The sequence below is a fragment of the Silurus aristotelis genome (genome assembly GCF_946808225.1).
Source record: "Silurus aristotelis genome assembly, chromosome: 23".
NCBI lineage: Eukaryota > Metazoa > Chordata > Actinopteri > Siluriformes > Siluridae > Silurus > Silurus aristotelis.
In genome coordinates this window covers 739,632-752,131 of record NC_139596.1, presented here as the reverse complement: position 1 = coordinate 752,131, position 12,500 = coordinate 739,632, and the positions used below count along the sequence as shown (strand labels likewise).

The 12,500-nt window shown below is 45.1% G+C and overlaps 2 protein-coding genes and 1 long non-coding RNA gene across 4 annotated transcripts in view; 1 reads left to right on the top strand and 2 right to left on the bottom strand.

Annotated features, from left to right (window-relative positions):
• Positions 1 to 12,500, top strand: part of LOC310718388 — a 70,612-nt gene that overhangs the window by 45,189 nt on the left and 12,923 nt on the right. The gene's annotated exons all lie outside the window — the stretch shown is intronic.
• On the bottom strand, positions 1,214 to 3,296 carry LOC310718383 (E3 ubiquitin-protein ligase RNF183). Its single transcript, XM_083527173.1, has 2 exons — positions 3,121 to 3,296; positions 1,214 to 2,215 (listed from the first exon to the last, which is right to left on the bottom strand). Exon 2 carries the CDS (start codon positions 2,176 to 2,178, stop codon positions 1,537 to 1,539), a length of 642 nt encoding a protein of 213 aa, XP_083383299.1. The 5' UTR covers positions 2,179 to 2,215; positions 3,121 to 3,296; the 3' UTR covers positions 1,214 to 1,536.
• wdr31 (WD repeat domain 31) lies at positions 3,666 to 12,393 on the bottom strand. 2 transcript variants are annotated; one of them, XM_083527169.1, is made up of 10 exons: positions 12,255 to 12,393; positions 11,303 to 11,399; positions 11,106 to 11,232; positions 6,746 to 6,820; positions 6,423 to 6,567; positions 6,215 to 6,315; positions 5,812 to 5,879; positions 5,548 to 5,689; positions 5,276 to 5,438; positions 3,666 to 5,148 (listed from the first exon to the last, which is right to left on the bottom strand). In XM_083527169.1, the coding sequence occupies exons 2-10, from the start codon at positions 11,347 to 11,349 to the stop codon at positions 4,988 to 4,990; spliced, it is 1,029 nt and encodes a 342-aa protein (XP_083383295.1). In that variant the 5' UTR covers positions 11,350 to 11,399; positions 12,255 to 12,393; the 3' UTR covers positions 3,666 to 4,987. The 2 variants fall into 2 exon arrangements, with proteins under 2 accessions (XP_083383295.1, XP_083383296.1); XM_083527170.1 differs by lacking the exon at positions 12,255 to 12,393 and adding an exon at positions 11,509 to 11,649.

The following is a 12,500-nucleotide window of genomic DNA, read 5'->3' as shown; positions in this document are numbered from 1 at the left end:
ATTATGATCATGACTTGGCAGCGATTCTGTAGTCGTTTTGAAAACCTGTGTGTGAGAGTGTGTTTAGTGCATACAGGAGACACACACTTGTACACACACTCTAACACACACTCAGTGGGAATTTTAGGTACAGACCTAGATGTTTAATTCCACAAATTTCTCGTTTTTGAGGAAACACTTCCAGCTGGCGTTCCTGCTTTGCTTCTCTCTCCAGTATTTCTCCATTACATCATGACTCAGTCATTTTTGAAGCATCTCCAACTCACAGCTTTGCACCTACTCTAAACACACAGCGCTACCTGGTGGTCAGAAAACCATCACGCACTACCTTTATTTCGGCTGTAACCCCAGGCAAAGCGCTGTGAGGTCAACCTGAAGTGTGTATAGATTTTCTTTTTTCCTCCTGCCAGCATCCGGATCATTCCGGAGTTTTTCCCTCAGGCACACTTCATTTTGCTCAAATAAAACCTTTACTAATCTAAATCTGTACTTTTCTGTTCATTAATACTCTATTTATTTTTCTATATAAACATCTGCAATAACCTTTTATATTATTCTTTTTTTTTTTTTTTTTTTTAAAGGGCAACTGGAAGCTTCTGTCACCAAAACAAAGGTTCCTACTTGTGTTTCTAATCATGCTGTCAGACCACTGTAACACGTACTAATCTGATTTACGTGCTAATCTTAGCTCGTTAGCTAGCTGGTGTTACTCAAGAAATTGCTCAATGGTGCTAAATGAAAATAAATTACAAGCCCTGATAGCTAGTCGGCTCCATGAGCTTCATAAACCATAGCATTTTGTTTGCTAACATTAGCATCCTAGCTGGTAGATAGCTGGATATTTAGTATTAGGTAAAAGTTTTAGTTCAACTGAAAATCACCAGGAACCATAGCTAGCTCCATAATATTCTAAATGCTTTCTCTTGTTGGCTAGCTATGTAGCTAGCAGGCTAGTTCCTGTAACACTGAATCTGTTTATGGTTAGCAGCTCAGCAGCTCATAGTGGAAGTGTGAGGGAGAAACGATGAAACAGGAAAACACAAGATTATAAATACATTCAAGTTGTGTTTAATGTGTCTGAGGGTAGAGACATTGCAGAGAGTCTCACTCGTGTGTATGTGTGTGTGTGTGAGAGAGAGTGTGTGTGTGTGTGTGTGTGTGTGTGTGTGTGTGTGTGTGTGTGTGTGTGTGTGTGAGTGAGTTTTCCAGGTAGTGTTTTGATACAGTTTTATTATTATTCTGTCCTGTGTTCGTTCCAGTTTTAGAAGAAAACACATCAACAAGTTATGTCAGATCTTCTGTCCAGCAGGTGGAGAAATGTAATAAACATCACAACAGGCTTCAGGAGCAGGACTTTCACATGAAGCAGCAAGATCAGAAGGTAACACGCGATCGTCTCTCTTCACAGAGCATCCGGTTCCTCCTGCAGTGATGGAGCTGAAGGTGCCTCGTTGCTCCCTGAATAATGAACTTCTGCACTGATTTAAGGAATTCCGAAGATGCATTAGGAAGCCAGCAGCTCTGCACAGTGCAATGTCATTTGCGTTGTAAGATGAAGATGATGGCGAGGGTGAGGGAGACCATGAATATAATGCTGGATACCATAAAGAAGGCTCTGCACACAGGGTTCTTCATGATCCGGGTGAAGCAGGAGCAGACACCGCTGGGTGGATCCTGTTCCAGCTCAGTGTTGACTGGCTCCCCGAGGTCCAGGCTGCGGCGCTGACGGTTCGGGGAGCATGGGACGGAGCTGGGGATGCGCTTTACCTGCAGCTTGCCTCTGTTGCGGTTGAAGCGGATGCTGTAGACATGCTGCATGGCCTCGGGGAGGCAGGACAGCACCACGCCGTCTGTCGCCAGTTTGGGGAGACCCAGGGTGGGCAGAGGGGTGTACGCTCTGCACAGAGGGCACTGCAGGCTGTCGGGCTGAGAGGATTTTATGTTGATGCGTGCGAGGCACTCCAGGCAGAAGGTGTGGCCACATTGCAGCACTTTGGGCGTGTTGAAGACATTGTTGAACTGACTGAAACACACGGCACACTCCAGCTCTGGGAGGTCATCATTACAGAAAACCTGGGCTTCCTTGACCTCCACGGTGCAAGACGTGGTGGTGCAGGGTGTTGTAGAAGGCGCTGTGGGCTCCGTGGGGCTGTCAGGGGCGTAAGGAGAGCGATCCATGGCTGTTCGAGAGCTGCTGCGAGTCAGGTCTGCTCATCTGAAAATCAAACACACAAACAAACACACACCACAATCTGGCTTATTTGCTTTACAAACCGATTCATTAAATACCGCACCAGGATGTGAGTTTCACATGTGTCCGATTCTTAACCAGCAAAAAGCCTTTCCTACTGTTAATGATACATTTGTTTTGGAAATGCAACAACACAGAGTCATGCAAAGCAGCAGAGAGAGCAGCAAGTACCAGCATGTGACTCGTCTGCACCTGACCTGCAGGCTGGAGCTGTGTACATGTACCGCATGTGTGTCAGACCAGGGCGCAAATACGGGGGGTATGCAGTAATATTCAGTGCACAGTGGCGCCACACATGGTGTGTGTGTGTGTGTGTGGGGGGGGGGGGGGTAGAGTTACGGTTAGGGTTAGGGGGGCATTGCATGTAGGGTATTTAATCTATTATTTGCTCGTTAGGGGGGTCGGAGGCTAGCATGATCTTACATACCCCTCAGTAAATGAAGCCCCATATCCAACACAGGAGTCCAGAACCTACAGCACAAAAGCTTCCCTTGCACAATCAGGAGCCTCTCATATACCAGACTTTAATCAGTACCAGGTTAGTCAACGCTGCATTCTGGATTGTGAACATTGAAGTTTGAAAAATACTGAATGTAAACTTAAAAGGATAAAAAGTACAAAGGGGTCATTCTTTAATCATTAATAAGAAGCCATTTGCTGTAAGAGGTCTTCTTTAGCATGGTAACAATAACTCTGCATCGTCTCACACACACACACACACACACACACACACACACACACACACACACACACACACACACACACACACACACACACACACACACACACACACACACACACACACACACACACACACACACACACACACACACAGGGCTGTGGTTGTAGGGATGTGATGTTATTCCTACCTGATCAACTGATCTCTCTGTACAGTCCATCCATCACTCGGCCCTCATCGCTGTGGGTCCGTCTTTCTTTCTTTCTGCATCTCTCACCTGTTCTCCCACTTCCTTTCTTCTGCTCTCTCTCTCTCTCTCTCTCCCCCAGTCTTCCTCTTTTTCTCTCTTCCTGCATTAGTACACTGCTGTGTGGTGGCATTTACATACAGAAATAACATGCACCAGGAAACACACACAAAGTAGTCAAATAATGCTGACACACACACACACACACACACACACACACACACACACAAGTTAATTATAACTCGTACAGGTACCATGTCTAGAGCTCAGTGTTTTTTATATAATTGCAATTACCTTAATCACAGGTTTATGTTAATAAACTTGGTCCAGCATGTTATGGTTTCTATAGCAACAGGGGCGTGTACAGAGGACACCGCTGAGGTCATGGAGGGAGTCCCCAGTGTCACCGTCTGAAAAATCAGATTTCTGATCTGTCTAATCAAACTGAACAAATTCTAATCGAATGCAATAAATGCAACACAAGTGGATTATTTTTAGAAATCTTTATTTCAGAATCTCAGAATTAATATCAATAATAAACTAATAAAATATTAAAAAGAATAAAAAAAAACACTAAAAACGCTACATTCAGTGAGGTCTTTTTTTCCCACGGATTTTGACGCTCTCTCTCTCCCACTCAGAGATGCTTCAATTAAACATCTCATTAAAAAAATCTATGGGTCTCAATTAAAAAGGGGGTGGAGCCTAAAAGACATCAAGTGAAGCTCTTGACCTGCTCCTGCATGGTTTTATACACCAGGTGATTGGATACCTGCATAGACCAGCAGGTGTGTAGATGTTCCAGGAGGGTGTATAGAACCGTTTCTCTTCTGTTTGTCTGATCTCCAGTGCTGTAACTCTTTGGCTCAGTTTTTTCCAGCTCACACGACACGTTTGATTCACTTCCTGCAATGAGTTCATATAGAAGCAAAACAAGACCACGCTGCTCTGACGCTGTGAGTGTGTGTTTACCTGGCTGAAGAACCGCAGCGAAAACACACACACAGCTAAACGCTGTGTACGTGAGGGAACATTTGCATCCTGTGTTCCACAGGGAACAGGATGTAGCTGTACACTACTTTTATTTTGGTTAATGGAGGCTGATAAAGAGGTTTTATGCAGGTGTCCACTTCTTTCACTGACCATACTGCGTCATCCCATGCGTGTGTGTGTGTGTGTGTGTGTGTGTGTGTGTGTACCTGCTCTTCCTGTTTGTGTACAGTGTTCTTATATATATTAGTGGTCAGTAAATGCAAAGCAGAGGAAAAGAAACACCAAAGCAGGTTCCCCATAAATGCTACAAAGCTTCTGTGCTCTGTGTGTGTGTGTTTGTGTGTGTGTGTGTGTGTGTGTGTGTGTGTGTGTGTGTGTGTGTGTATGTGTGGGTGTGTGTGTTTCAGTGTGATATAACTGGTTTAGAAAAAAAGAGGGAAACATCATGTATTGATGCTTGTGCACACACACACACACACACACACACACACACACACACACACACACACACACACACACACACACACACACACACACACACACACACACACAGTGTTAACCCTAACACTAACCCACACACACACATAAAAAGAATAACCCCCACCCACAACATTTCCACTGAGGTAGAAGGGGTGCTAATAGTTTGCGTAGCTCCACAGGTAATCAGGAACTACCTGAGACTAGTGGGCGGAGCTTGTGAAGAGAGAGGTGTGTGTAGGGCAGTAATGATGGCGTGATGAATGGCAGTGTATCCCTGAGTGTGACGTCCTTCCCCATCCAGACAGGAAGCTGGCGTGCGCCTTAGCGTTATCACTGGTCAGAAGCGTGCCACCTCCCTGACACTGGGGGTCGCCCCCGCGGACACCTGCAGCTGGTGGAGGCCCGAGTTGTAGCTGGCACACAGGAGAGCGCTGGAGTCGCACGGAGCTAACGACGACAACGGCCCCGAACCGTCCAGAGCCAGGGTGAACAAACACGCTACACACACACACACACACATTAATACCCATAACTACCTGCTATATCTTTTATACACTAATACCTTACAATTATTATTTACATTTCTGTATGTGTGTGTGTGTGTGTGTGTGTGTGTGTGTGTTACCCGCTGTGTTCTGGTCCCAGATCTTGACCGAGTTGTCGTGTGAAGACGAGGCAACGAGTGCAGTAGAGCCGATGCTTGTGGGGAGGAACACGCAGCACGCTGTGGTCTGGACGTGTCCCCTGTACTCCACCACCTTACAGCCTGGCTGTCTGAGGTCCCAGAGCTTCACACACACACACACGCACACACATCAGCAAACTGAGGTGCTCAGTATTTATCATACACATACACAAATGTGTACCACACACACACACACACACACACACACACACCGTGGCCTCACAGCCGTGACCCCCGAAGCCGTTGCTGCTGGACAGTAGGTGGTAGTGGTTCATGTTCACGTCACAGTGCGTCTGGATATACTGCTTAGCTGGAAACGTGTTCGTCACCTGCCACGTCCGACTGTCCCACACTCTGTACACACACACACACACACACACACACACACACACCTATCCTACATTACACATCTACAAAGTTCACTGAATCTGATTATTGTGTCATTAAAATGGAGGCAGATGATGATCAGAACTCACCTGATGGTTTTATCTTCTGAGGTTTGGACTATTGATGTTCCTCCAGGAACCCAACACAGGTGAGTCACCTGATCCAGAGAGGGGGGGGCGCAGTTTAGTTATTCAATAACATGCTTCAGGATTTAGAAGTGATTATGTGAATAAATTAACACATTATTTACATTTGTGTATATGGTGTGTATGATGTGTGTATGAAATGTGTGAGGTGTGTATGATGTGTGTGTGCAGTGTGTGAGGTGTGTATGAAGTGTATGAAGTGTATGAAGTGTCTAAGGTGTTTATGAAATGTGTATGAAGTGTGTGAGGTGTGTATGAGGTGTGAATGAAGTGTGTGGGGTGTGTATGAAGTGTGTGTGTGTGTGTGTGTGTGTGTGTGTGTGTGTGTGTGTGTGTGCTCTCTTACCAGGTTGCGTGAGATGGTGTTTCTGTGTAGACACTTGCCGCTCTCGACGTCCCACAGACACATGGAGTTATCCCGAGAGCCAGTGCACAGTCTCGACCCGTCTATAACACACATTATTAACATAACGGTTCAGTTCTGTGTGCGTGTGTGTGTGTGTGTGTGTGTGTGTGTGTGTGTGTGTGTGTGAGAGAGAGAGAGAGAGAGAGACCTGGGCTGACAGCGACTCCGTTGACAACGAGTTCGTGTCCACAGAAGGACTGGATGGGGTTCGGTCCGCCTGTGAAATCCCACATCAACACTGACTTATCACGAGATGCACTGAAGATCCACGTACTGCCTGCAAAACACCCCAGCTACACACACACACACACACACACACACACACACACACACACACACACACACACACACACACACACACACACACACACACAGGATTAATGTCTCACTGTGTTAGATATGTGAGGTGTATGCAAGATGTAAGAGGTTATAACGTGTAATAAACAGTTATAAATGCTCTTATTGCGTTACCTTTGTGATCTCCTTACTGTGGCCATGAAAACATCTGCACACTTTTCCTACTCTCCAGTCATACACCACAACTGCCTGAGAGAGAACAGATATACACTTCATAACCCATACATAGCCTAATACACAGTTATTAACTCATACCCAGTCTAATTCACCCTTCATAACACATGCATAGCCTAATACACATGTCATAACCCATACACAGTATTTAGAATTGCGTATAAAGACAGTATGCTTAGCTACAGACAGGCGCTAAAAGCTGCTAGAGCTAAACACCTGAGCAAACTCATAGAAAACAACCAAAAACAACCCCAGGTTCCTTTTCAGTACTGTAGCGAAACTAACTACAAATCAGGGATCTGAAAAATGTGTTCCATCACAGTTTAGTAGTGAAGACTTTATGAATTTCTTCACTGAAAAAATAGATAACATTCGAAAAACAATTGTGGCAGTTCAACCTCTGACAGCATCTCCCGACACAATCGTACTTACAACCCCACAACTTCACTGTTTTACATGTATAGGACAGGAAGAGCTGTATGATGCTATTATGAAAGCTAAATCAACAACATGTCAGTTAGATCCAATTCCCACTAAACTACTGAAGGAAGTGTTATATACAGCTGGTGAGCCTCTTTTAAATATTATTAACTCCTCACTATCGTTAGGTCATGTCCCTAAATCCCTCAAGTTAGCAGTTATTAAGCCCCTCATTAAAAAACCTAATCTGGATCCAAACACGCTATCGAATTACAGACCAATTTCAAATCTCCCATTTATGTCTAAGATTTTAGAAAAGATTGTCGCTGCCCAGTTATGTAACCACTTGCAGGAGAACAATATCTTTGAAGAGTTTCAGTCAGGTTTTAGGCCCCATCATAGCACAGAAACTGCTCTAGTTAAAATCACTAACGACCTGTTTTTAGCTTCAGACCAAGGCTACATCTCCCTATTAGTTTTACTAGATCTTAGTGCTGCGTTCGACACTATAGATCATGATCTTCTCCTCGATCGCTTACAAAATTACATCGGCATTCAGGGACAGGCATTAAGCTGGTTTAAATCCTACCTGTCCAATCGTTACCATTTTGTAGATTTAAATGGAGACCTATCCAGGCTAATGCTAGTGAACTATGGTGTGCCACAAGGTTTAGTTCTAGGACCCCTGCTCTTCACAATATACATGCTTCCGTTAGGAAATATTATTAGAAGGCATGGAATTAGCTTCCATTGTTATGCTGATGATACCCAGCTATATATTTCATCCAAACCAGGCGATACAGCTCAATTAGCTCGCATAACTGAGTGTGTTAAGTAAATAAGAGATTGGATGACCCACAACTTTCTACTTTTAAATTCTGATAAGACAGAGATTTTGCTCATCGGCCCAAAAAATAGTACACAGAAGCTCCAGCATCTCAGCCTGCAGTTAGACGGATGTTCTGTAACTACTAGTTCAACGGTAAAAGACCTGGGAGTTATTTTAGACAGCAACTTATCTTTTAAAAATCACATCAATCAAGTAACAAAAACAGCCTTCTTTCACCTTAGAAATATTTCTAAGCTAAGAAATATGTTATCTATATCTGATGCAGAGAAGCTCGTCCATGCGTTTATGACCTCTAGAATAGACTACTGTAATGCATTACTAGGTGGATGTCCTGCATCATTAATAAACAAGCTTCAGTTAGTTCAGAATGCCGCAGCAAGAGTTCTTACTAGGTCAAGAAAATACGATCATATAACCCCAATCTTATCGTCCCTACATTGGCTTCCGGTTAAGTTTTGAATAGACTACAAACTACTGCTACTCACTTATAAAGCACTAAATGGTTTATCTCCATGTATCTCCAGTCTTCTAACACGCTACAATCCGTCACGCTCCCTGAGATCTCAATACTCTGGGCTTCTAGTAGTTCCTAGAATAGCAAAGTCCACTAAAGGCGGTAGAGCATTTTCACATTTAGCTCCTAAACTCTGGAATAGTCTTCCTGACAGTGTTCGGGGTTCAGATACACTCTCCCAGTTTAAGTGTAGATTAAAAACATATCTTTTTAGCAAAGCCTACACATAACACACATCACACACATCACATCACAACCTTGTGCTCCAGAACATCTGATCACATGCACATTATCAACTTGTGCTGTTAATATCATGAACAGCAGCTACGCTAATTCCTCTCCACTGCTTCTCTTTCTCTCCCCATCCCGAGGCTTCCTGAGGTTTGGCCAGCTCCAGTCACGTCCCACCTCGTGATGATTACGGACCTTTGAAGAAGTAGATGCAGAACTCGCAAACATCCCGAACCATCTAGAGACGTACCAGTGCCATTTGGATCCCGCTACATGTGTGGAGTTTGACATTGGACCTCCTGGAGTGTTTAAAGGCTCTGGCATGGAGAAGCTCATGCTGGATCTGTGATGATCACAAATGCTGAGCTTATAAAACTAGGAGCTACTGACCATATAGACTGTATAAGACTGCAGAAAGAACATCACTTATAATCTTATACTCCAGTACTCATGTTAGTTCTCACTCTCCAGTGTTCTGTAGTGTTGAAAGATTTATGATCAAACTCTTGATGTCACCCAAATGAGGATGGGTTCCCCTTTTGAGTCTGGTTCCTCTCAAGGTTTCTTCCTCATAACATCTAAGGGAGTTTTTCCTTGCCACAGTCTCCAAGGCTGCTCATCAGGGATACACACACACCTTCACCTTCACTGCTGATTTCTGTAAAGCTGCTTTGGGACAATGTCTGTTGTGAAAAGCGCAATAGAAATAAACTTGACTTGACTTGACTTGACACAGCCTGCTACACACTTCATAACCCATACACAGCCTGATACACACTTCATAACCCATACACAGCCTCATACACACTTCATAACCCATACACAGCCTCATACATACTTCATAATCCATACACAGCCTGATACATACTTCATAATCCATACACAGCCTGCTACATACTTCATAACCCATACACAGCCTGCTACACACTTCATAACCCATACACAGCCTGCTACACACTTCATAACCCATACACAGCCTCATACACACTTCATAACCCATACACAGCCTGATACACACTTCATAGCCCATACACAGCCTGCTACACACTTCATAACCCATACACAGCCTCATACACACTTCATAACCCATACACAGCCTCATACACACTTCATAACCCATACACAGCCTGATACACACTTCATAGCCCATACACAGCCTGCTACACACTTCATAACCCATACACAGCCTGCTACACACTTCATAACCCATACACAGCCTCATACACACTTCATAACCCATACACAGCCTGCTACACACTTCATAGCCCATACACAGCCTGATACACACTTCATAACCCATACACAGCCTGCTACACACTTCATAACCCATACACAGCCTGCTACACACTTCATAACCCATACACAGCCTCATACACACTTCATAACCCATACACAGCCTCATACACACTTCATAACCCATACACAGCCTCATACACACTTCATAACCCATACACAGCCTGCTACACACTTCATAACCCATACACAGCCTGATACACACATCATAACCCATACACAGCCTCATACACACTTCATAACCCATACACAGCCTGCTACACACTTCATAACCCATACACAGCCTCATACACACTTCATAACCCATACACAGCCTGCTACACACTTCATAACCCATACACAGCCTGCTACACACTTCATAACCCATACACAGCCTCATACACACTTCATAACCCATACACAGCCTGATACACACTTCATAGCCCATACACAGCCTGCTACACACTTCATAACCCATACACAGCCTCATACACACTTCATAACCCATACACAGCCTCATACACACTTCATAACCCATACACAGCCTGATACACACTTCATAGCCCATACACAGCCTGCTACACACTTCATAACCCATACACAGCCTGCTACACACTTCATAACCCATACACAGCCTCATACACACTTCATAACCCATACACAGCCTGCTACACACTTCATAGCCCATACACAGCCTGATACACACTTCATAACCCATACACAGCCTGCTACACACTTCATAACCCATACACAGCCTGCTACACACTTCATAACCCATACACAGCCTCATACACACTTCATAACCCATACACAGCCTCATACACACTTCATAACCCATACACAGCCTCATACACACTTCATAACCCATACACAGCCTGCTACACACTTCATAACCCATACACAGCCTGATACACACATCATAACCCATACACAGCCTCATACACACTTCATAACCCATACACAGCCTCATACACACTTCATAACCCATACACAGCCTGCTCTACTGCTCTTACCTGGTCACTCCCACCTGACACACACAGGTCAGAGTTCAGCGAGGTCACACAGTTGACAGCGTCGGAGTGGGCCGGCTCATACTGCACCACCTGGTGTACAGGTGTAGGCTCCGCCCCCTCTCCGGCCCTGCACAGGTAAGAGGATGTTGAGTGACAGGACAGGGGGATAAATAAGGGGTAGATATAATGAGTCTGACCTGTAGAGATCAGAGCGGCGACGCAGTTTACTCTGCAGTTTCCCCATGCTGCTGGAGAGCACAGTCACCACGTCTCACACATAGCACACCTTCACACCTGCGCGCACACACCCACACACACACACACACACACACAGGAAGGTCATGAAACCCAGATTTCACACACATTTCTCCTGTTTGGATGTGGGTTTGTTCGGCAAACTTACCCTGCACACATGCACCTGCTATTTTATACACGAAATACCAGAAATAAAACCCAGAAGATCTGAGTGAGTTACTGGTGATTTCACAGGGGAGATGTTTCTTGTGCAGCTTGGAAGCAGCTGAATCCTATTAAGTGGGCTGATCCTCTCTCCCTGTCTCCCTCTGTCTCACTGAGTCTCACTGTGTCTCACTGTGTCTCTATGAGCATTAAGATCAGCTCACAGAGACATCATGGTGCTCTTTCTGCACCTCTCCCCTCCCCCAAGTCCTGATCCTGCACCTTCTCACCACCTTTCTGTATTATACATCTTCACAAATCATTCATTCATTCATTTTCTCCCGCTTATCCGTAATTCGGGTCGCGGGGGCAGCAGTCTAAGCAGACCCCCGCCTTCGACTGCTGCCCAATCCTCACAGCACCGTCACTCACGGTCCCTCCTGCAGGTGGTGAGCCCACGGGAAGGCGGCCCCGCGTCACTCCGACGTCACGGACCTTGATGTTTCCCTCGTAATTGAAACCCGGAGCATAGAGGGTTAAGGGCCTTGCTCAAGGGCCCAAGAGTGGCAGCTTGACGATACCGGGGCTTGAACCCCAGACCTTCCGATCGGCAACCCAGTGCCTTAACCGCTGGAGCCACCACTCCCCCTTCACAAATCAGTGTGCTCTAATGTTAGAGCTGCTAGTGAGCTAACTCCGACTCTAACACATACCAAACACACACTCATCTCCCCACCACACCCCACTTACCCCACAGAAGGTGCGAATAAAGCCAGAGTAGATCTGATTAATATTCACTGCAGCTCAGATCTTTCACCTTCTCCGCACAGACGCTTCTGCCCTGTTGCCAGGAGAATCCGAGTCACGTGGGCGCATTGGGCGTGGCCTGTGAGAAACGTCACTCTCATCCCGGAAGTCAATAGTCTCTGGATGATTTCCCCATGTGTTTGTTTAAATTATGGAATAATGAATTAAGTATATGAACAATTTGAATAA